The sequence below is a fragment of the Macaca thibetana genome, chromosome 11, assembly GCF_024542745.1.
Source record: "Macaca thibetana thibetana isolate TM-01 chromosome 11, ASM2454274v1, whole genome shotgun sequence".
Taxonomy (NCBI): Eukaryota; Metazoa; Chordata; class Mammalia; order Primates; family Cercopithecidae; genus Macaca; species Macaca thibetana.
In genome coordinates this window covers 98,419,425-98,440,496 of record NC_065588.1, presented here as the reverse complement: position 1 = coordinate 98,440,496, position 21,072 = coordinate 98,419,425, and the positions used below count along the sequence as shown (strand labels likewise).

At 37.8% G+C, this 21,072-nt stretch overlaps 2 protein-coding genes across 5 annotated transcripts in view; one reads left to right on the top strand and one right to left on the bottom strand.

Annotated features, from left to right (window-relative positions):
* The window catches only part of PARPBP (PARP1 binding protein), a 66,743-nt gene extending 47,932 nt beyond the window's left edge, over positions 1-18,811 (bottom strand). For 2 of the 3 annotated variants that reach the window (XM_050750220.1, XM_050750221.1), the window contains exons 1-2: positions 18,711-18,811; positions 14,976-15,131 (exon numbers count right to left, since the gene is read on the bottom strand). In XM_050750220.1, the coding sequence (XP_050606177.1) occupies positions 14,976-15,128 (153 nt within the window). In that variant the 5' untranslated portion in view covers positions 15,129-15,131; positions 18,711-18,811. Of the gene's footprint in view, positions 1-14,975; positions 15,132-18,710 lie in introns of those variants that run through there. The other variant, XM_050750222.1, reaches the window with a different exon arrangement.
* Positions 18,748-21,072, top strand: part of NUP37 (nucleoporin 37) — a 48,174-nt gene continuing 45,849 nt past the window's right edge. For both annotated transcript variants that reach the window (XM_050750227.1, XM_050750226.1), the window contains exons 1-2: positions 18,748-18,929; positions 20,414-20,634. In XM_050750227.1, the coding sequence (XP_050606184.1) occupies positions 20,479-20,634 (156 nt within the window). In that variant the 5' untranslated portion in view covers positions 18,748-18,929; positions 20,414-20,478. The remainder of the gene's footprint in view (positions 18,930-20,413; positions 20,635-21,072) is intronic.

The window sequence follows — 21,072 nt, the reverse complement described above, 5'->3', positions numbered from 1 at the left end:
AAGTATACTTAAATACTACTGATAGGGGAAAATTTTGATTCTTTTTAGTTCCTTTTAGTTCTTTTGGCTAATCTATTTTTAATCTCGTATTTAAAATTCTCAATGCCATACTGAATTCCCACATAACATAATATTCCAAGGGTTTAGTCTTAAAATAAGGTCATAAAGATTAATTTTTTTTAATTATGTTTCATTACTATTACAAGGAAAGCAAAACATCAGTGCTAAAACCTTGAGCCATTGCTTCTCGGCCTTTTGGCTAAGACCAAGTGTAAAATCTTGAGCCAGAGATTAATTTTGATTCTTCTCAGCTCATGGACACATGAAACTGTAACAAACAAGTGCTAAAAAGACACAGGTTTCTTTCTATAAGTTGTCAGATGTTAGTAATCAAGCAAAATTATTCTTTCTTTCTCTTTTTTGACAGAGTTTCTATTTTTCCTGCAAGAAATAAAACAGATTATAACCTGGCTACAGTGACATATAGTTGCTTAGAGACCCACTAATGTTACCAACATATTTGCATGCCAATATTTTATCTAACTATAAAACTTTCTTTAAAGTCTTCAATATCTGCATAATAAGTTCTCTCAGTGAACAAGTTGAAGGGTTTTTTTTATTGATTCCATTCTGCTCCCTTATTAATGAAATTAATAATGATGCCTTCCAAAAGCTGCCAGCCCTAATTCAGCAAAAATTAAATTCTAGCTACTCCTTTTGTTTGTTTGTTTGTTTGTTTGTTTTTGAGACGGAGTATCGCTCTGTCTCCCAGGCTGGAGTGCAGTGGTGCGATCTCAGCTCACTGCAAGCTCTGCCCCCCGGGTTGATGTCATTCTCCTACTTCAGCCTCCGAGTAGCTGGGACTACCAGGTGGCCCGCCACTACGCCCTGCTAATTTTTTGTATTTTTTAGTAGAGATGGGATTTCACTGTGTTAGCCAGGATGGTCTTGATTTGACCTCGTGATCCGCCCGCCTCCGCCTCCCAGAGTGCTGGGATTACAGGCGTCAGCAACCGCGCCTGGCCAATTCTAACTACTCCTTTCTAATACACCATGAGTACTAAATATTTTTAAGTATCTATATATGGTTTATGAAATGTAATACATTGCTGTCTTCCATAGTTAAGTTCCTTTAATATTTTAGTAGTTTCCATTAACACCAAGATCTGTCCATTAATTGCATTTAAAGATGGGTGGGTATTGAAGTACGACTACAGTTCACTAGAACTAAACTACAATATAACATTTACCCAACAAAAATAGAAAGAAATTAAGTACTCCTGAATATTATTTTCTATATATTTGACCCTTTTAAATCTGCATTTTTATACTTCCTATAATAATTAGCCACCGTTACTACTCACTATCCACATTTAAGACAAAGTGTCCAACTGCCTTAAAAGAAGCAGCTCTTTACTCATCTATATAAACACAACTAAAAAAAATTATCCTAATTGTCCTTAGTGCAGGGGCCTGTTGTGTCATGAAAATGGAAATTAATTCTATTTCATGAAACTAGTTCAATGAATAACCCAAAAAAAAAAAAAAATCGGTAACTCTCAAACATTGGATCTATTCTCCAAATGTAGGACATATTTGTAATTTTCCAGCATTGTACCAAAAACTGTACACTTACTCCCCAACCCCACAAAGGTTACACATCAGAAAATTTCCAAATGGTATTTAAATTAAATAAATCCAGTTATTTAGTTTTAAAACTAAACTGTTTTATCTCAAAAATTCGCAAAACTATTCTTAGTCTGACATCCTTCATGTTTAAAATAAGATTTTGTGTAATGTAAATGCACAACTTATTCTTACCCTTTTGACTATAACTAGTTAAAGTAAAACTATGTAAGCTCTTGATCTTGTGAGAAAAAGTTTTGACTAGATTAACAGTGTTTATACTGGGATTGTAAAAACATTTTAAATCCAAATAAAAATGCACTCCAGATATCAGTTTTCATGATCAGGTGCCCACCATGACAGCATATTCTATTATTCAAACCAGTAACAACTGATTGAGAGAGTCTGTGGTCAAATCAGAAAATATTTTGCTAGGAAAACATGCCAGCTGGCTAATATATGAAGGAAGTTCAAAATGTTCAGCACTTTAATTCTCTGATGGACATAAGAAGGATTGTATTTCACAAGAATAAAATGAGAAAAGCAAGAGTTACACATTTTCCAAAGCATTTGTACTCTGTACATTATATCATATATTTCTAATAATTCAAAATTTTAAAACTTTACATTTTTAATTGACTAGATGTTTTGTTGTCATTAGAGAAAAGATAGGTCTACTTAAGAGCACTAATGGGCTATGTGACCTTGGGTAAGATACTGAAACCCTTCAGTCAGTTTCCTTGGTTATAAAATGAGATTACACAGATTAAATAACACCTGACAAATGACAGGTAATCAAAAATGTCAATTTCCTTTCTCTTCTCTTATTTAAAGTAAAATCATTGTTTTGAGGGGAAAGAGTGGTGATAAAATGTAATACAATTTTAAAAACCTGTTTCTTCTTGTTAGATCCCAGTTATATCATTTTCAAATCTGACAGTCAATCACAGGTACTTTAACTGCTTTCCATAAAGGTATAAAATTAATACCTTCATCTGCTTTATGCAATGGAATATTGTAAAAGTTTCTCAATAAGACAATTTAAGGCAAAAAAAAATAGCCTCTATTAACACGATTGCCAGTCAGATGCAAAATAAGAAGCTAATTCCAAAGAAAGAAAGCCAAAATATTATTTGCCACCTAATGAAGTCATACATTTGTCATATAATGAAGTCAAAAGTCCTCAATGAATCTATAAAGGTTAAATCTTTAGGAGGAGGTTCCAAGATGGCGGAGGAACAGCTCCAGTCTACAGCTCCCAGCATGAGAAACGCAGAAGACGGGTGATTTCTGCATTTCCAACTGAGGTACGAGGTTCATCTCACTGGGGCTTGTTGGACAGTGGGTGCACAGCAGGGAGACTGAGCCGAAGCAGGGAGGGGCATTGCCTCACCCGGGAGGCGCAAGGGGTCGGGGAATTCCCTTTCCTAGCCAAGGGAAGCCATGACAGACGGTACCTGGAAAATTGGGACACTCCCACCCTAATACTGTGCTTTTCCAACGGTCTTAGCAAACTGCACACCAGGAGATTACATGCTGCGCCTGGCTTGGAGGGTCCCAGGCCCACGGAGCCTCGCTCACTGCTAGCACATCAGTCTGAGATCGAACTGCAAGGCGGCAGCAAGAAATGGGGAAAAGATTCCCGATTTAATAAATCGTGCTGGGAAAACTGGCTAGTCATATGTAGAAAGCTGAAACTGGATCCCTTCCTTACACTTTACACAAAAATTAATTCAAGATGGATCAAAGACTTAAATGTTAGAACTAAAACCATAAAACCCCCAGAAGTAAACCTAGGCAATACTATTCAGGACATAGGCATGGGCAAGGACTTCATGACTGAAACACCAAAAGCAATGGCAACAAAAGCCAAAATAGACAAATGGAATCTAATTAAACTAAAGAGCTTCTGCACAGCAAAAGAAACTACCATCAGAGTGAACAAGCAACCTACAGAATGGGAGAAAATTTTTACAATCTACCCTTCTGACAAAGGGCTAATATCCAGAATCTACAAAGAACTTAAACAAATTTACAAGACAAAATCAAACAACCCCATCAGAAAGTGAGCAAAGGATATGAACAGACACTTTTCAAAAGAAGACATTTATGCAGCCAACAGACACATGAAAAAATGCTCATCATCACTGGTCATCAGAGAAATGCAAATCAAAACCACAATGAGATACCATCTCACACCAGTTAGAATGGTGATCATTAAAAAGTCAGGAAATAACAGGTGCTGAAGAGGATGTGGAGAAATAGGAACACTTTTACACTGTTGGTGGACTGTAAACTGTTTCAACCATTGTGGAACACAGTGTGGCGATTCCTCAAGGATCTAGAACTAGAAATACCATTTGACCCAGCCATCCCATTACTGCATATATACCCAAAGGATTATAAATTATGCTGCTATAAAGACACATGCACAACGTATGTTTATTGCGGCACTATTCACAATAGCAAAGACTTGGAACCAACCCAAATGTCCATCAATGATAGACTGAATTAAGAAAATGTGGACATATACACCATGGAATACTATGCAGCCATAAAAAAGGATGACTTCATGTCCTTTGTAGGGACATGGATGAAGCTGGAAACCATTATTCTGAACAAACTATCGCAAGGACAGAAAACCAAACACTGCATGTTCTCACTCATAGGTGGGAATTGAACAATGAGAACACATGGACACAGGAAGGGGAAAATCACACACTGGGGCCTGTCATGGGGTAGGGGGATGGGGGAGGGATAGCATTAGGAGATGTACTTAATGTAAATGACAAGTTAATGGGTGCAGCATACCAACATGGCATATGTATACATATGTAACAAACCTACACATTGTGCACATGTACCCTAGAACTTAAAGTATAATAAAAAAAAAATTTAGCAGGATAAAACTGCTAGAGAGCCACTGTATAATTCAAGCTAAAAAATTTTCCCCCTCAAAAAACATGCTAAAAACCTAAAATGTAAAGGGTATTTTAATATATCTTTTCTTTTCTCCCACTTTAACAGTTAAGAAAAAACAAATATGCCATTAGACAGACTAACAACTCTACTAGGTATTCAAAAGTTTTACTGTAGTCAAATTCAGTTGTAAGAATTATACTTTAAGACTTATTTTCTCAAACTTCAGAGAATTAAAAACCTACGTGGTGGCTCACGCCTGTAATCCCAGCACTTTGGGAGGCCAAGGTGGGTGGATTACGAAGTCAGGAGATGGAGACCATCCTGGCTAACACAGTGAAACCCCATCTCTACTAAAAATACAAAAAATTAGCCGGGCATGGTGGTGGGTGCCTATAGTCCCAGCTACCCAGGAGGCTGAGGCAGGAGAATGGTGTCAACCAGGAGTTTGTAGTGAGTGGAGATCACGCCACTGCACTCCAGCCTGGGCAAAGAGCAAGACTCTGTCTCAAAAAAAAAAAAAAAAAAAGACAACAAGAGAGAAACGTAAATAGAGCTCAAACACAGGATAAAAAATATAAGCAATGGATATACACAACCAACTCTATCTACTTTTAACTACTATGTGCTACTCATGAATGCACCTGCAGACATATATTTGTTGTTTCATATCATTGAGTACTTGGAAGTCTGAGCACAGTTGAGGATGCCTAAGCTAACTCTGTATGTGGAAAGTTGAAATAAAACTGACCTACAACCCACCACACCACTACACATGTGCACACACATAAAAGAACTGTGAAAAGCTCAGTTGCAACTCACCTCTTCTTTCCCACCCAGAGTCTGAACTTTCACACTGAATTAAGTGAATTAGCAAGTAGAAAATTAGCAAGTAGAGACACTGAGTGACTGCTACATAGATAAATCCTGAAGAAAAACTGATTTGGATTGAGTATTTCAGTATGTCAAAATTTTTACAATGAGGGTTAAATGTTTTTCAGGGTACATTTCACTTAGCTTGTTGATAAAATCTGTTTATTTCTTTAGAAGTAATTCATAAATAAATGAAAGGAGGTGATTTGAATGTAGTCTGATTCCAGAATAACAGCCTTCAATCACTATACAAGACTGATTCTGAAAAATGGCCTCAATTCCTCTCTCATTATTTTCCAGTGTATGGTCACCAAGGTTTAACCCTTAGCTAGTCTATTTATTCAATATTCTCAAATCCATCATTTACCTTAGTACTATTTCTTCACACTACTAAAGAAGAATGAATTAAAACAGAAATAGGCTACCAACTTAAGTGACTGAGTGAACAAGGCACATGCCAGTACGACTAAGAGTATGAATGGGAAAGTAAGTTGAAAAAGCAAACAATGTGCTCTATTTAAAAACTGATGTGGGAGTGACTCCATCTCGAAAAAAAAAATGATGTGGGAAACAGTACAGGGACATCAAGGTAAAGATGATCATACTAGATTTAAGACCCAGTAGAATGGTATCTCACATAAACGCAGGTACAACAGTGTAAGGGAAATGCATCCAGTTAAAGTAGGTAAAATGGAGAAAAGGTAAAATTTGTAGGTAAAACTAGAAGATACTGAAAGAATTAAGATCACTCCACCCCCAAATTATGCCACCTGGTAAAATGAAAATTTAGGCTAACAGTACTTGAAAAACAGCAGGTGCAAAATGATCACTATGAACTTCCTTCTGTTTATTCAAAGCAGAAGACAAAATTCCCATGTGAAAGATACCCTCTTTATATAAGTAACAGTCTTATCATCAAGGAGTATAAGCTGAGGTCCAGGGAAATCTATACAAACAAACCTTATTAAACTAATCTTTATTTCCTGGCCACTACTACATCCAATTAAACACCCTAGGCCAAGTTCCTTTGCCTCGTCACATTTTCATTTTACTACTCTTTCTCTGATTCAGTATATAAGTGCTCAACTCTAACTTGTCTTTTGGTCTTCATTTCCTTATGCATATTCCTGTGCCATGTAATACTCATATTAAAGTTGTATGATTTTCTCCTGTTGATCTGTCTTACGTCAATTTAATTCTCAGGCCCAGCCAAAGAACCCTAAAAGGGTGGAGGTAAAATTTTGCCTCCCTTTCAGTACCAACAAAATTTATAACAAAGAGAATATCTAAAATACATATAGAAATATTCCAAATAAGAAAGAGGTCAGACACAGTGGCTCATGCCTGTAATTCCAGCACTTTGGGAGGCCGAGGTAGGCGGATCCCTTGGGCCCAGGAGTTCAAGACCAGCCTGGGCAACATGGAGAAACCCTGTCTCTATAAAAAAATAAAAGAATTAGCTGGGCATGGTGGTACATATCTGTAGTCCCAGCTACTTGGGAGGCTGAGGTAAAAGAATCACCTAAGCCTGGGGAGGTCGCGGTTGCAATGAACTATGATTGTGCCACTGCACTCCAGCCTGGGTGACAGAGTGAGAGCCTATCTCACCACAAAAACAAAAACAAGAGACAAAAACAACTCAATAGTAAAATAAGAAAAGGATATGAACAGAAAGTCTATGAGGAGAATACCTACCCACTGGCCTCATAAAATGAGTTTGAAAGTGTTCCCTCTTCTGCATGCTTTTGGAAGAGTTTGAGAAGGATTAGTATTAGTTCTTTAAATGTTTGGTAGAATTCAGCAGTAAAGCCACTAGGTCCTGGGCTTTTCTTTAATAAAAGACTTCTTATTACTGATTCAATGTCCTTACTTTTTATTGGTCTATTCAGATTTCCTATTTCTTCATGATTTAGTCTTGGTAGATAGTACGTGTCAAGGAATTTATCCATTTCTTCTAGGTTATCCAATTTGTTGGCATACAAATTGTTCATAGTAGTCTTTTATGGCCTGTTTTATTTCTGTGGTATCAGTTATAATGTATCCTTTTTCATTTCTGATTTTTTTTTTAAGTCTTGTCTTTTTTCTTAGTTTACCTAAAGGTTTGTTGATTTTGTTTATCTTTTCAAAAAGCCAACTCTTAGCTTCATTGATCTTTACTATTGGTTTTTTGGTCTCTATTTCATTTATTTCTGCTCTCATCTTTATTATTCCTTTCCTTCTGCTAAGTTTGGGCTTAGTGTATTGTTCTTTTCCTAGTTTCTTTTGGTTTAACGTTAAGTTTATTAAAGATCTTTTTTTAAAAAAAAAAAATGTAGGTGTTTATTGCTGTAAGCTTTCCTCTTAGAATTGCTTTTGCTCCATCCCATAAGTTATGGTATGTTGTACTTCCATTTTTTTAAGGTTTTTTAAATTTCCTTTTAATTTCTTCTTCGAATCATTGGTTAATTTCCACGTGTTTGTTAATTTTCCAAAATTCTTCCTGTTACAGATTTCTAGTTTCATACCACTGTAATTAGAATACTCGGTATGATTTCAATCTTCTTAAATTTGTTAAGACTTGTTTTGTGGGCTAACATATGATCTATCTTGAAGAATGTTCTGTGTGAACTAAGAACTCTTCCAAAAAAATGAAAAGGAAATACTTCCAAACTCATTTTATGAAACAAGCATGACCTGGATACCAAAGCCACACTAGGACACTGCAAGAAAAAAAAAATTGGAGGACAATATCCATAATGAACACATATGCAAAATTCCTCAACAAAATACTAGGAAGCCAAATTAAACAGCACATTAAAAGGATCACTCACGATGATAAAGTCAGATTCATACCAGGGATGGTTCAACATACACAAATCTATAAACAAAATATGGCACATAACAGAATGAAGGACCAAACACTATGATCATCTCAAAAGATACAGAAAAAAAATCTGACTAAATATCCTCTCATCATCAAAATTGTCAACACATTAGATATAAAAGAATATACTTCAACATGAGAAAGGCCATATATGACAAACTCACAGCTAACATCATACTTAATAGTGAAAAAGTTGAAAGCTTTCCCTCTAAGATCAGGAACAAGACAAGGATGCTTACTCTTCCCACTTCTATTCAACATAGTACTAGAAGGTGTAGCCAGAGTGGTTAGGTAAGAAAAAGAAATAAAAGGCATCCAAGTTGGAAAGAAATAAGTGAAACTGTTCCTGTTTACAGATAACATGTTCTTATATATAGAAAATCATAAAGACTCCACCAAAAACTATAAGAATAAACAAATTGTGTAAAGTGGCAAGATACAAAAATAAAAATACAAAAATCAGTATCACTTCAACACATTAAAAACAATCTGAAAAAGTAATCCGGAAAATCCCATTTACAATAGCTATAAAATACAAAATTTTTACAAATAAATTTAACCAAGAAGATGAAAGATCTGCACACTGAAAACTATAAAACATGGATAAAGTAAATTAAAGAAGATACAAATACGTGGAAAGTTATCCCATATTGATGAACTGGAATAATCAATATTGTTATAATGTTCATATTATCCAAAGCAATATACAGATTCAATGCAATTCCTATCAAAATTCTAATGCCATTTTTGACAGAAATAGAAAAAACAATTTTAAAATTTATATGGAACTACAACAGACCTCAAACAGCAAAAACATAGAAAAAACAATTTTAAAATTTATATGGAACTACAACAGACCCCAAACAGCAAAAACAATCTTGAGCAAAATGAAAAAAGTTGGAGGCACACACTACCTACCTTCAAAATATACTACAAAACTATGGTAATCCAAATAGCATGGTACTAGCATAAAAACATACGGCTAGACCAATGGAACAGAACTGAGAACCAAAATATATATCCACAGATTTACAGGCAATTGGCTTTCAAAAAAGGTACCAAGAACACCTAATGGGGAAAGAACAGTCTAATCAATAAATGTTGGACAACTGGGTATCTGCCCGCAGAAGAATGAAATTAGACCTTTATCTCTTTTACAAAAATCAACTCAAAATGGATTTTTTCTTTTGAACTTTTAAGTTCAGGGGTACATGTGCAGGTTTGTCATATAGGTAACTTCATGTCATAGGGGTTTGTTGTACAGATTCTTTTTTGAGACAGGGTCTCACTCTGTTGCTATCCCCCAGGCTGGAATGCAATGGAGTGATTTCAGCTTACTGCAACCTCCACCTCCCGGGTTCAAGTGATTCTCCCACCTCAGCCTCCCAAGTAGCTTGGATTACAGGCACATGCCATCATGGCCTGGCTAATTTGTATATTTTTAGTAGAGACGTGGGCTTCACCCTGTTGGCCAGGCTGGTCTCAAACTCCTGACCTCAGGCGATCTGCCTGCCTCAGCCTCCCAAAGTGCTGGGATTATAGGTGTGAGCCACCGTGCCCAGCTGTAGATTAGTTTGTCACCCAGGTATTAAGCCAAGTGCCCATTAGTTATTTTTCCTGATCCTCTCCCTCCTCCCACCCGTCACACTTCAGTAGGCCCCAGTACCTGTTATTCCCCTCTATGTGTCCATTTGTTCTCATCATTTAGCTCCCACTTGTAAGTGAGAATATGTGGTATTTGGTTTTCTGTTCCTGCATTAGTTTGCTAAGGATAATGGTCTCTAGTTCCTTTTCCAACAAAGGACATGATCTCATTCCTTTTTACAGCTACATAGTATTCCACGGTGTATATGTACCACATTTTCTTAATCTAGTCTATCGTTAATGGCCATTTAGGTGGATTCCAAATCTTTGCTTCTGTCAATAGCACTGCAATAAACCTACACATGCATGCTTTTATGATAGAATGATTTCTATTCCTTTGGATTTATACCCAATAATGAGATTGCTGGGTTAAATGGTAGTTCTGTTTTTAGGTCTTCAAGGAATCTCCACACTGCGTTATGCAATGGTTTAACTAATTTACACTCCCCCAACAGTGTATAAGTGTTCCTTTTTCTCCAGTCTTGCCGGTACCTGTTGTTTTTCTTATGAGACAGAGTCTCGCTCCATCACACAGGCTGGAGTGCAGTGGTGCAATCTCAGCTCACTGCAACCTCTGCCTCCTGGGTTCAAGTGATTCTCATGCCTCAGCCTCCCAAGTAGCTGGGAATACAGGTGCATGCCGCCATGCTCAGTTAATTTTTGTATTTTTAGTAGAGATGGGGTTTCACCATGCTGGCCAGGCTCGTCTCAAACTCCTGACCTCAAGTGATCTGTCCACCATGGCCTCCCAAACTGCTGGAATTATAGGCTTGAGCCACTGTGTCCAGTCATCTGTTACTTTTTGATTTTTTAATTATAGTCATTTGGCTGGTGTGAGATGCTATCTTATTGTGGTTTTGACTTGCATTTTTTTTAATGATCAGTGATATTGAGCTTTTTTCATATGCTTGTTTGCCACATGTATGTCTTCTTTTGAAAAGTGTCTGCTCATATCCTTTGCCCACTTCTTTTTTTTTTTATTTGTTTGTTTTTCCTGAGATGGAGTTTCATCCTCCTGTAGTCCCAGCTACTAGGGAGGCTGAGGTAGGAGAATGGTGTGAACCCGAGAGGCAGAGCTTGCAGTGAGCCAAGATTGTGCCACTGCACTCCAGCCTGGGAGACAGAGTGAGACACCATCTCAAAAAAAAAAAAAAAAAAAAGTGAACTTACAGAAGTAGAAAGACAATGATGGTTACTAGCCAATTTTTTGTCAATTTAAAAAACTATGTTTTTTTAAAAATTAAGTGATTTGTCTAAGGTCACTCAGCCAAAAGGCTGAATTAGGCTGTGAACCCAAGCCAACTGACTCCCTAGCATTTACTCTTAGCCATAATACAAACTGCTCTGTTTTATTAACAATATATTTTGAATATTTTTCCATGTCAATAAATGTACACGTACCTAAGCTATTTAATTATTGCACACTATTCTACTGGTGGTTTACAATGCTATATACAACCAACCTCCAGGTGATATATGTGTAGAATATTTCTAGTTTATTTCATTATTAAAAATGAATCTACTACGAAAAAGATACCTAAATGATCAAATAAGCATTTAAACAAATTTTTAAACACGGTAGCTGTCCAAAAAATAAAATGAAATACAATTTTTTCTCTTTTATAATAAAATCTGACATCTAATATGGAAAGAGGGATAAAAAATGGCACTCTCTTCCATTGATGATATAAATGTAAATTCTTTTTTTTCTCTCTCTCTTTTCTTGAGATAGGTTCTCACTCTGTTGCCCAGGCTAGAGTACACTGGCGTGATCTCAGCTCACGGCAAGCCTCAACCTCCCAGGCTCAAGTGATCTTCTCACTTCAGTCTACCAAGTAGCTGGGACTACAGACGCACTCCACCACACCTGGCTAATTTTTGTATTTTTTTGTAGACACGAGGTTTTGCCATGTTGCCCAGGCTGGTCTTGAACTTCTGGGTTAAAGCAATCTGCCCATCCTGGACTCTCAGAGTGCTGTGATTACAGGTATGGGTCAGTGTGCCTAGCCCATAAATGTAAATTCTAACTGCCACATGCAAGATAAAAAAGTGTCTATCATGTAGCTACTTAAATAAGGAGCCTAAGGAACCTCTTGCTTGGTACAAACATTTCATTTCAAGGCAAAACTATTTGTAACACAAAAGAACTTCAGTCTAAAGATCCACCAATAAATAAAATGTAGCAGTCATATTAAAGGAACATGTGAGAGTGATAAAATCAATAAATTAGATTAACTTTTCTATCAGTACCTGAAAAGATCTTGAAAATAATGTTGGATGAAAAAAAGATATAGAAAGAACTGATACTGTTACAATTTTATTTTATTTATTTATTTTTGAGGTAGAGTCTCACTCTGTCGGCCAGACTGGAGTACAGTGGCTCACTGCAACCTCTGCCTCCTGGGTTCAAGTGATAATCCTGCCTCAGCCTCCTGAGTAGCTGGGATTACAGGCGCCTGCCACTATGCCCGGCTAAGTTTTATATTTTTAGTAGAGACAAGGTTTCACCAAGTGGGCCAGGCTGGACTTGAACTCCTGACCTCACGTGATCTGCCGGCCTCAGTCTCCCAAAGTAAGGGATTACAGGCGTGAGCCACCGCCCCCGGCCCCATCTGTTACAATTTTAAAACAGACACACCAACAGTGCAATATGGCTAACTTGATACGCAGAAAAACTTCCTGGTACAGAATACCTAAAACTACAGGAGAAAATAGAAAAAATGTTTTAAAGCATGACTAAATAGTCTATAAAAGAGAAACTACAAAAGGTCAAAAACAAAGAGAAAGTGCCAATATAGAAGGGTAAGCAAAAGGTGGGGCTTGTGTTTGTTTCAAGGCATCTACTACTCCCTGGCACTCTAGAAACTGGTTTTCATAAACCCCGAGCGCAAAGTTTAAAGGACAAAGGAAGAGTCCAAGAAAGGTAGAAAGCTGAATCAGAGACCCTTTCTGCTCACCCCGCCACATAAAGCCAAAGCCTTCTAAAGGCAACACTCTTAATATGTCTCCTACAAAAACAATTTGCCCAGTGGAAGGCGTTGGTGAAGAGATTTGCCAATGAAGTGATTCTAGAAGTTATTCCAGTATTGTGCTTATCTCTCTGGGTAATCTTTGCTTTGATTTTTGCCTAATAATTAATTTCTGTTGAGGTAGGGGAGAATAATCATCTGACTTGGCAGAAAATTGAAGGTTCATTCCCTGGAGAGGGTGAAAAAGAGTCTCTAGATCAAAGAGTACAACTGAGGGGCTCAGCTTGATCTCTCTGATGAAGTCAACTGTCTGGTGTCTGAGCATCATATTCTTCTTATGGCTATTAGTTTACATGTATTTGTATGATCCTCTACTTAATGTCTGCCTTATCTACTAGGTAATATGCTTCATGACAGCAGGAGTCAAGTCTGGTTTTGCTCACCGTTTTAACCCCAACGCATATCACAATGCCTGGCATATAGTAGAAGTTCAAAAATAGAAAAAGAGAAAAAAGTAATTAGTGGAGGGAAGGAGATTAACATTTATTTAAACAGCTGTATTGGCCTTTTTACTGTTCCTGGAACATTACAGGCATAGTCCCACCTCAGGGCTGCTACACCTGCTCCTCCCTTTGCCTGAGATAGACCCTTCCCATAAAAATCCCCATGGCTAATGACTTCCCCTCTTTCAAATCTTTGCTCAAATAGTACTTTCCAGGTGAGGCCTTCCCTGACCACCTTATTTCAAATTCCAACAACCCTTTTATCCCAAACTCTGCATATTCCTTAGTTGCATCTGTTTTATTCTTTTCTGTATGTTTATTATGTACATATTAATAACGCTATTATTAATAGCATTTATGTCCTAAAAGACTAAATATCTTACAGTACTAGCTATCTCTCCCTAGAAGGTTCACTCTATAAGAACAGAGACTTCTTTCATTACTGTATTCCCAATTTTTACAATGATGTCTAACACACAGTAAAAACTCAGTATTTGTTCAAAAAATGACTATATAAAGTAAAATATCACTGTCATTGTTTCAGAGATTCAAAATTTATCTTAACATGCATTGTTTAAAATATGCAAAACTGCCAATTATTCTTGGGTAGAAAACACTATCCCTGTTTTAAGATTTTATACTTTTTAAGTGTTAAAATATTCTTCCTTTTTCAAAATGATGATCACAGTATATAGTAACTATTTTTTCTCAATGGCCTTATTTGCAAAAATGAGAAATGATTAAAATCTGTCAGTGTCTAATAATTTTTTAGAAATTTTACTGGTCTATGGAATCTAAAAATCTGGAAACTACTGACATGTAAAATTAAAACAACTCATCAGAATGTCATTTCAATATCTAGACCAATAGACCCATTGAAACTAATTCTACCCTTCAAAAATCCTCTTCTCTAGTCAAGCCGGTATCTTTACCAAAGTCAAACCATGACTTTGATTCCCCTGAACCCTTCTTCTGAACTGACTTTCCTCATCATGCCTCCTCTACAGCCTTCTCTTCCTTTACCTAAAATCCATCTAATATCACAAAGCCGCTCCTTACCACTCTACCCTACATTCATCCTTTTCTCATCTGAACACCTCCAGCCCTTTAGCTAGGGCTTAATTCCAAACACTAGTCTGGCTCAAGCTACCTAAGTAAGAATCACTTTGTGGAAATTTTTTAAAGGCAGTTTCCAGCATCTCAGTGCAGATCAGAATTTCCAGGATTGGGGTACAAGAGCCAGTAGTTTTTAAAGTTTAGGGAACAAAGAAAGTCTTATTAAATAAAAATAATTTGACCACAATAATAGTTACATGTTTATCCTGAGTCTTCCTATTAAACAACAAATGTGCATGTCCCATGTATAATCATACATATGAAGAGTCTAATTTTGAAATAATTAATTTCAAATTCAATTGTAACATTCTGACACAGATACACAGAGGCATTTGTGAAAATGGTGTATTATCATAGAAGGGCACATATTGTAAGGAAATTAATATTCTTAAGTTTATTCAAATGGGCAGCAATGAAATTTTGCTTTAAAAAAACAAGTTAACCTAAATATAGTTTACCAACCTGTTTGTTGTTCTCTGCCATAGAAAGCTGCAATGCCAACAGCATGGAGTCTGCACCACATAGCGTAGTTCTCTCAGAGTTACAAAGAGCACGCCAGTTCTTTCGAAACTCTTTAATCATATCCAGGACAGACTTTTGATTAAGCACAGCCATTATCTTAAAGTAGGACAGAATACAAAGTTAAAGTACCTTACGTTAACTGGAAATTAACATTTAACATGTATAGGCAAGCACAGATAGAGAAAAATATATAGTGAATGAGAGGTCATTTCGTATTTACCAAGATTGCTTTTAATTACATTTAGGAAAACAAAATAATACAATAATTTCTGCTCAATCATATTTCCCTTCCCTTTGGTTTCTTAAGCCAAACCTTTTGAAAGAACAAAATGCAGCCTTCAATTCTGAAAATTCACACAAAAACAGACATGCAAATTTACTGCAAACTTATAATTACAAACATAACTAATTAAAGTTGTATTTAAATATATATATTTGTTTTGAGATAGGTAATATCTGATAAATTGGAAAAAAAAAAAAAAACAACTAAAAAGCCAATTTCTTCCCATCCTACATTGTCCCAAAAGAGGTGGCCTATTTTTCTACCTGTTTGAATCTGGACCAGCCTCGTGACTTGATTTAACCAATAGAATGTGGCAAGAATGACGCTGTGGGAGTTGAGCTTAGGCCTTAAGTGGTATGTGCAGAAGTACTAATACAATAGGCCTGAATGCTCTCTTTTGAAGCTGGAGTTCAGTCTGGGAACTTAGATTTCAGGAGCGTTTCCAGTAAGAGTGGTTCACTGGGCTAAACTGTTCATTCAAACAATATAGTTTATGCTAAACACTTGCGAGTCTGGAATTTTGGTACATGTCAGACAGTGGATGCCTTTGCACTTAGCCCCCAATAAAAACCCTAGGCATGGAGTCTCTAATAAGCTTCCCTGGTAGATAATTCACATGTGTTGTCACAACAGGTTACTGGAGGAATTGTGTCCTGCGTGACCACCAGAGTATCACCTAGCAGTGTCCCACCCAAACTGCTGATCCACAGAATCAGAAGGAAAGGGTTATTTTAAAACCTTAACTTTTGAAATGGTTTGTTACACTGTACTACATAACCAATAAAATAACTAATATTTAGGAGCTTACTTGGTGGAGATGCTTTTCAAAAGCTTAATATTGATTACCTCACTCAATTCTCATAAGTGTCCAATAAGACAGGTCTGTTACTATCCTCATTTTACCTAATATCCTCCATGTCACTCAGCTTGTAAGTGGACAGTGTAAACTTAAGACGTCTAACTCTATAAGCTGTGTTCCTAAAGCATCATATTAAATAACTTCTCCTGATGCACACAAAAGCCTTTCAAAATAATTTGAGGCAGTGCCATTGTTTCACGTACCCAAGACTACATACGGCATCCAATTCCTTTCTCTGAGTTTACAGACATGCCTGCTAAAAGTTTTTTTCCTACTTTAGGTACTCAAGTCTAGGCATACTCACATGCCCATCATCTTATTTTGGGCATTTTCTTGCACTCATTCCATTTCCTGACTCCTGCTATGCATTTCTTCTATTTTTATGTGGCATAAACAGAATTCTAGATGTTTACTGGCATCTTTGGTTTGTATAATCAAGAACAAAGACATATGCCACTTGCAAAATAATTAAATTATAGATACAATCTATGATGCAACTTAAAGATACAGGTAGAAAAATCAGAGATTAATTATTTACATAAATGCAAATCCTAGTAAATAGCTAAGAGTTGTATTTCTCTTCAAAAAATCACCCTCATCTCTTGAAAGAAAAAAAAAAGTGAAGAAGTGTCAGCTTCAGTGACATGGTCACTTTGCCTGAAATAAATTTTTAGGAGTAAATTACTTACCGGTATTATCTAAAGGTCGTCTTATGAGATTTGATTGCTATGAATGAAGACTCACTTGGGAATTAGACTATTCTGAAATGTGGCTCCACCACTTACTGGCTGCGAGATCTTGGCCAAGTTATATCACCTTTCCCTGTCTCAGCTTCCTCATAATGAAAATGAAAACCCTATCCCATAGGGTTTTATGACGAGTAAACAACATAAACACAAGTAAAGCTTTTAGAACAGTGCCTGGCATGTATAAAAGCACATTAACTATTATCACGCATTATGAGTTTCTAAGTTGTTTTGAGTTAAAAGTAAAAGAGCATTGGCCTGGCATGGTGGTTCACACCTGTAATCCCAGCACTTTGGGAAGCCGAGGCTCACCTGAGGTTAGGAATTCGAGACAAGGTTGGCCAACATGGTGAAATCGTGTCTGCTAAAAATTAGTTGGGTGTGGTGGCACGTGCCCCAGCTACTCGGGAAGCTGAGACAGGAGAATTGCTTGAACCAGGGAGGTGGAGGTTGCAGTGAGCCAAGATAGCACTACTGCACTCCAGCCTAGGTGACAGAGTAAGACTCCGTCTTAAAAAAAAAAAAAAAAAAAAGCATTACTATGGTGACAGAAAACCAAGAGTCTCACTCAGGGATCAGCTAACTTTTTCTAAAGGAACAAACAGTAAATATTTGAGGCAGGCACAACTACTCATTTTGACCTTCTAGTGTGAAAATAGCCACGGACATACATAAACAAACAAATAAGCACAGCTGTGCTACAATAAAACTTTTTTATGGGCATTGAAATTTGAATTTCATGTAATTTTTACACATCACAAAACATTATTCATTTTTTCCCCAACCATATAAACATGTAAGACTCATTCTTAGCTAAGGAGCTAGCTGCACAAAAACAGGCAGCACAGCTAGTTCGTCAACCCCTGGTCTAGTCCCAGCTCTTCCTGTAGTTAGCTGCCTGAGGGAGCCTATGCGATAAGCTTACACGTGGTTGCCTAGGTGGAAGCATCATTACACAGAAATACTTGCCTTCCAGTCCCTTGTGAGGAGTCAATGAGACAATAAATATGCCAGCACTCTGAATGGCAGGCTGCACTATACAAGAAAAAAAACAGTAGCCAAAGGCAGCAGCGATAACACTTGTTTTTAAAAAATTGGATTCCAAGCTGCTCTAGAGCAAAAACTGTGAGACAAAAAATTGTCACTGGGCAGGCAGTGTGAAATGGTTGAAAGAACTACATTTTCGAGTCAGATATCACTTCCAGGCTCCCCCATTTATGACCTGTAGTCCTTCGGTATTTAAAATCTCTAATGAGCACAAGTTTCTTCACCTGCAAAACCAGGAAGGGAATTCCTACCTCACAGAATGAGACGTCAGTGCAACGAGTACACAACCCACCTAGTGCCAGGCATTTAGTAGGTGCTCAATTAAAAAACTGCACTCAACATCATTATCAGTGTTAGAGTGCAAGTGCCAAAGGTTCCTTGGGAAGCTGTAACTAATCAGGAGTAGGAGAAAGTTGAGGAATTGGAGTCTGCGTGCATAGTGGGACTAGAATCCTGATTTCCTGCCTAACTAATGGAAGTTAAGCAGGCCTCTATCGGCCTGTCTTCCAAGCTGCAGACGAACCCTCAGGACCTTGCAGCTCCATCGCTAGATACTGTGAACTCCACCTACAGCCCCCAGGCCCAACCAGACTCGAGCGCGAAGTCACTGCACCATAATACTTCGGTCCCACAGCACTTTGCTACGACCGGGTATTATAGTGCAAAACACCCTCAAAAGCCACAGCCTGAAACATCACTTAAAAATGCGACAGTGCGGGTGGGGCAGACGCGAGATTTACCTGGTTAGGGGTAGACCCGAAGACGTACGCTCGAACTTGCGGAAAGTTCCCCCAAGGACAGCCCTCCCACGGCCGCCTCAGCCGCCGCTGAATACATTTCAAACCTCGCGGGAGACCTCGGGAGCCAATCGCTGTGCTCGCCCTCCGACCCGGAAGCAGAGCCAGAGCGCGTCGCAGCAGCCCCCAGCGAAGACTCTGGTCGGTTCCCGGCGCTCTGCGGTGCGTATCGAGCGGGGAGCCCAAGAGGCCGTGATGCTTTTCTGCCGGCCGCCCAGCCCTGCCATTCTATCCCCAGGAGTTCTTCCTTCCCACCTCGGGCCCCGGGAGGTGGGAGCGGGGTCTTGAGGAACTCGCCTGGCCCGGGAGAGGTGTCGGGGCTCATTGCAGGGAGTTATCTTTTTCCCTCCCTTCTTCTCTGCCCTTCTAGTTTTACAGGGGCAAGTCCTGCCGAATGTGTATGGTGAGGCCCTGGGCACTGCTTTAATGAGCAGTAGGTGTGGGAACTGCACAATATCCTGACCTCGAATCTCTTGCACTTCCTATACCTCTCTGCCTCCATGTCCCTAACACTTGCTGGTCACCCTTAACAAGTTTTCAGTCCCGGATGTCCATTCCTAAGGTTACTAGTTTATAAGCGTCTCGAGGTGGGACTCATCTGATTCTCAGTAGATACTGTTAAAATGCTTGATGTGTTTGTTACTGAGCCCGTCTGTTTTCAGGACAACGCTTGTGTCGAATTTTTTAAAAAACCAAAAACTCTAAAACCCATAATTCTCCTGTGGGAATGCTACTTCCAGAGTGCACACTAGTCCCTGACGGTTAGTTAAAGTCTTGTGCCTAGTTTTAAGAATATTACTATTTTAAATTTTATTTTAAGTTCCGGGATACGTGTGCGGGACGTGTAGGTTTATTACAAAGGTAAACGTGTGCTATGGTGGTTTGCTGCGCTTGTCAACCCATCACCTAAGTATTAAGCTCCACATGCATTAGCTATTTATCCTGATGCTCTCCCTTCCCCCAACCCCCCGAACATTATTTTTGTATCACAAATTTTGGCACTCCTTACAACAGATCCTGTATTTTGTATCTGTTTATATTGTAGCCCTTTTCACGTTGAGTCATAACTATCGCTAAATTGTGGTCTCCTTTAAGCCAGAAGGCTGTTTTTTTCTTCATTAGCACTGGTTCTCCACACACAATGAAGTCTTCCAAATCCTGGCCCTGCTTACAAGCTTGGCAAGTTAGTTAACCTACTGAAGCTACAGTTTCTCCATCTGCAAAATGGAGACCAGAGGTAGTACCTGCCTTTAGATTTGTACAGATACTAGATGTGGTCATGTCAGTGAAATCCTTAATGTGGCACCTGCAAATAGTGGTTCATAAAGGTTATTTTTATTAACATATTTGCTATTAAAATGATTCCATCTTCAGATGGAATACTTTTTGTTTTAGATAATCTAAACAGAACTTTATGGTGTTTTTGTCTGCTAGAATCACAGATACGGGAAAAAGCTGTAGAGCCAACGTGGAACCATTAATAACTAGATTTAATATTTTTCCTTCAGTTTCTGTCCCTTGATAAGTACTTTAAATGTTTCTTTTGAGCTTTCTGTCTCATTGTAACACCACAACCTTATTTTGATGCATTTGTTTAATAACTAACACTTCAACCATTCTAATTGTACCTGTGCTGTAATCCACAGTTTCGTGACCTTGTCCAGTAGAAGGCTATTTAATTTTCACAACTGCTTGAATTTTGACATACAAGATGAAGCAAGATGCCTCAAGAAATGCTGCCTACACTGTGGATTGTGAAGATTATGTGCATGTGGTAGAATTTAATCCCTTTGAGAATGGGGATTCAGGAAACCTAATTGCATATGGTGGCAATAATTATGTGGTCATTGGCACGTGTACGTTTCAGGTTAGTCTACAAAACTGCACCGAATGACAGTGAACATATTTCACTGATAAGAGAACTTACACAAACCAAATCTAAACTTTGAAAGTATATTGAGTTTGAATGTTAAAAAAAAAAAGATAACACCCATAGAGAAAGATGTTCCCAGTTATATGTGCCTGAGATTTATGTAAACATTATATAGATAGTGAAAAAGAATAGTAGGAGGCTTCTCTTTTGCTTCATGATCATTAATGGAATATTCTGATAACTGAAGGCTATGATTAACTGAACAATGGTATGTACAGGAAAAAAACAATATAAATGAGATCCAATTAATTACGGTTTTTCTACATCCTGCTTTGACATACGAAACCAGCTAATATTGAGAGCCTGGAAAATGATCTTCCAGGAGATTTTATAGCTTTTATAATATTCAGCTTTCCTATTAGTATGCTGTCA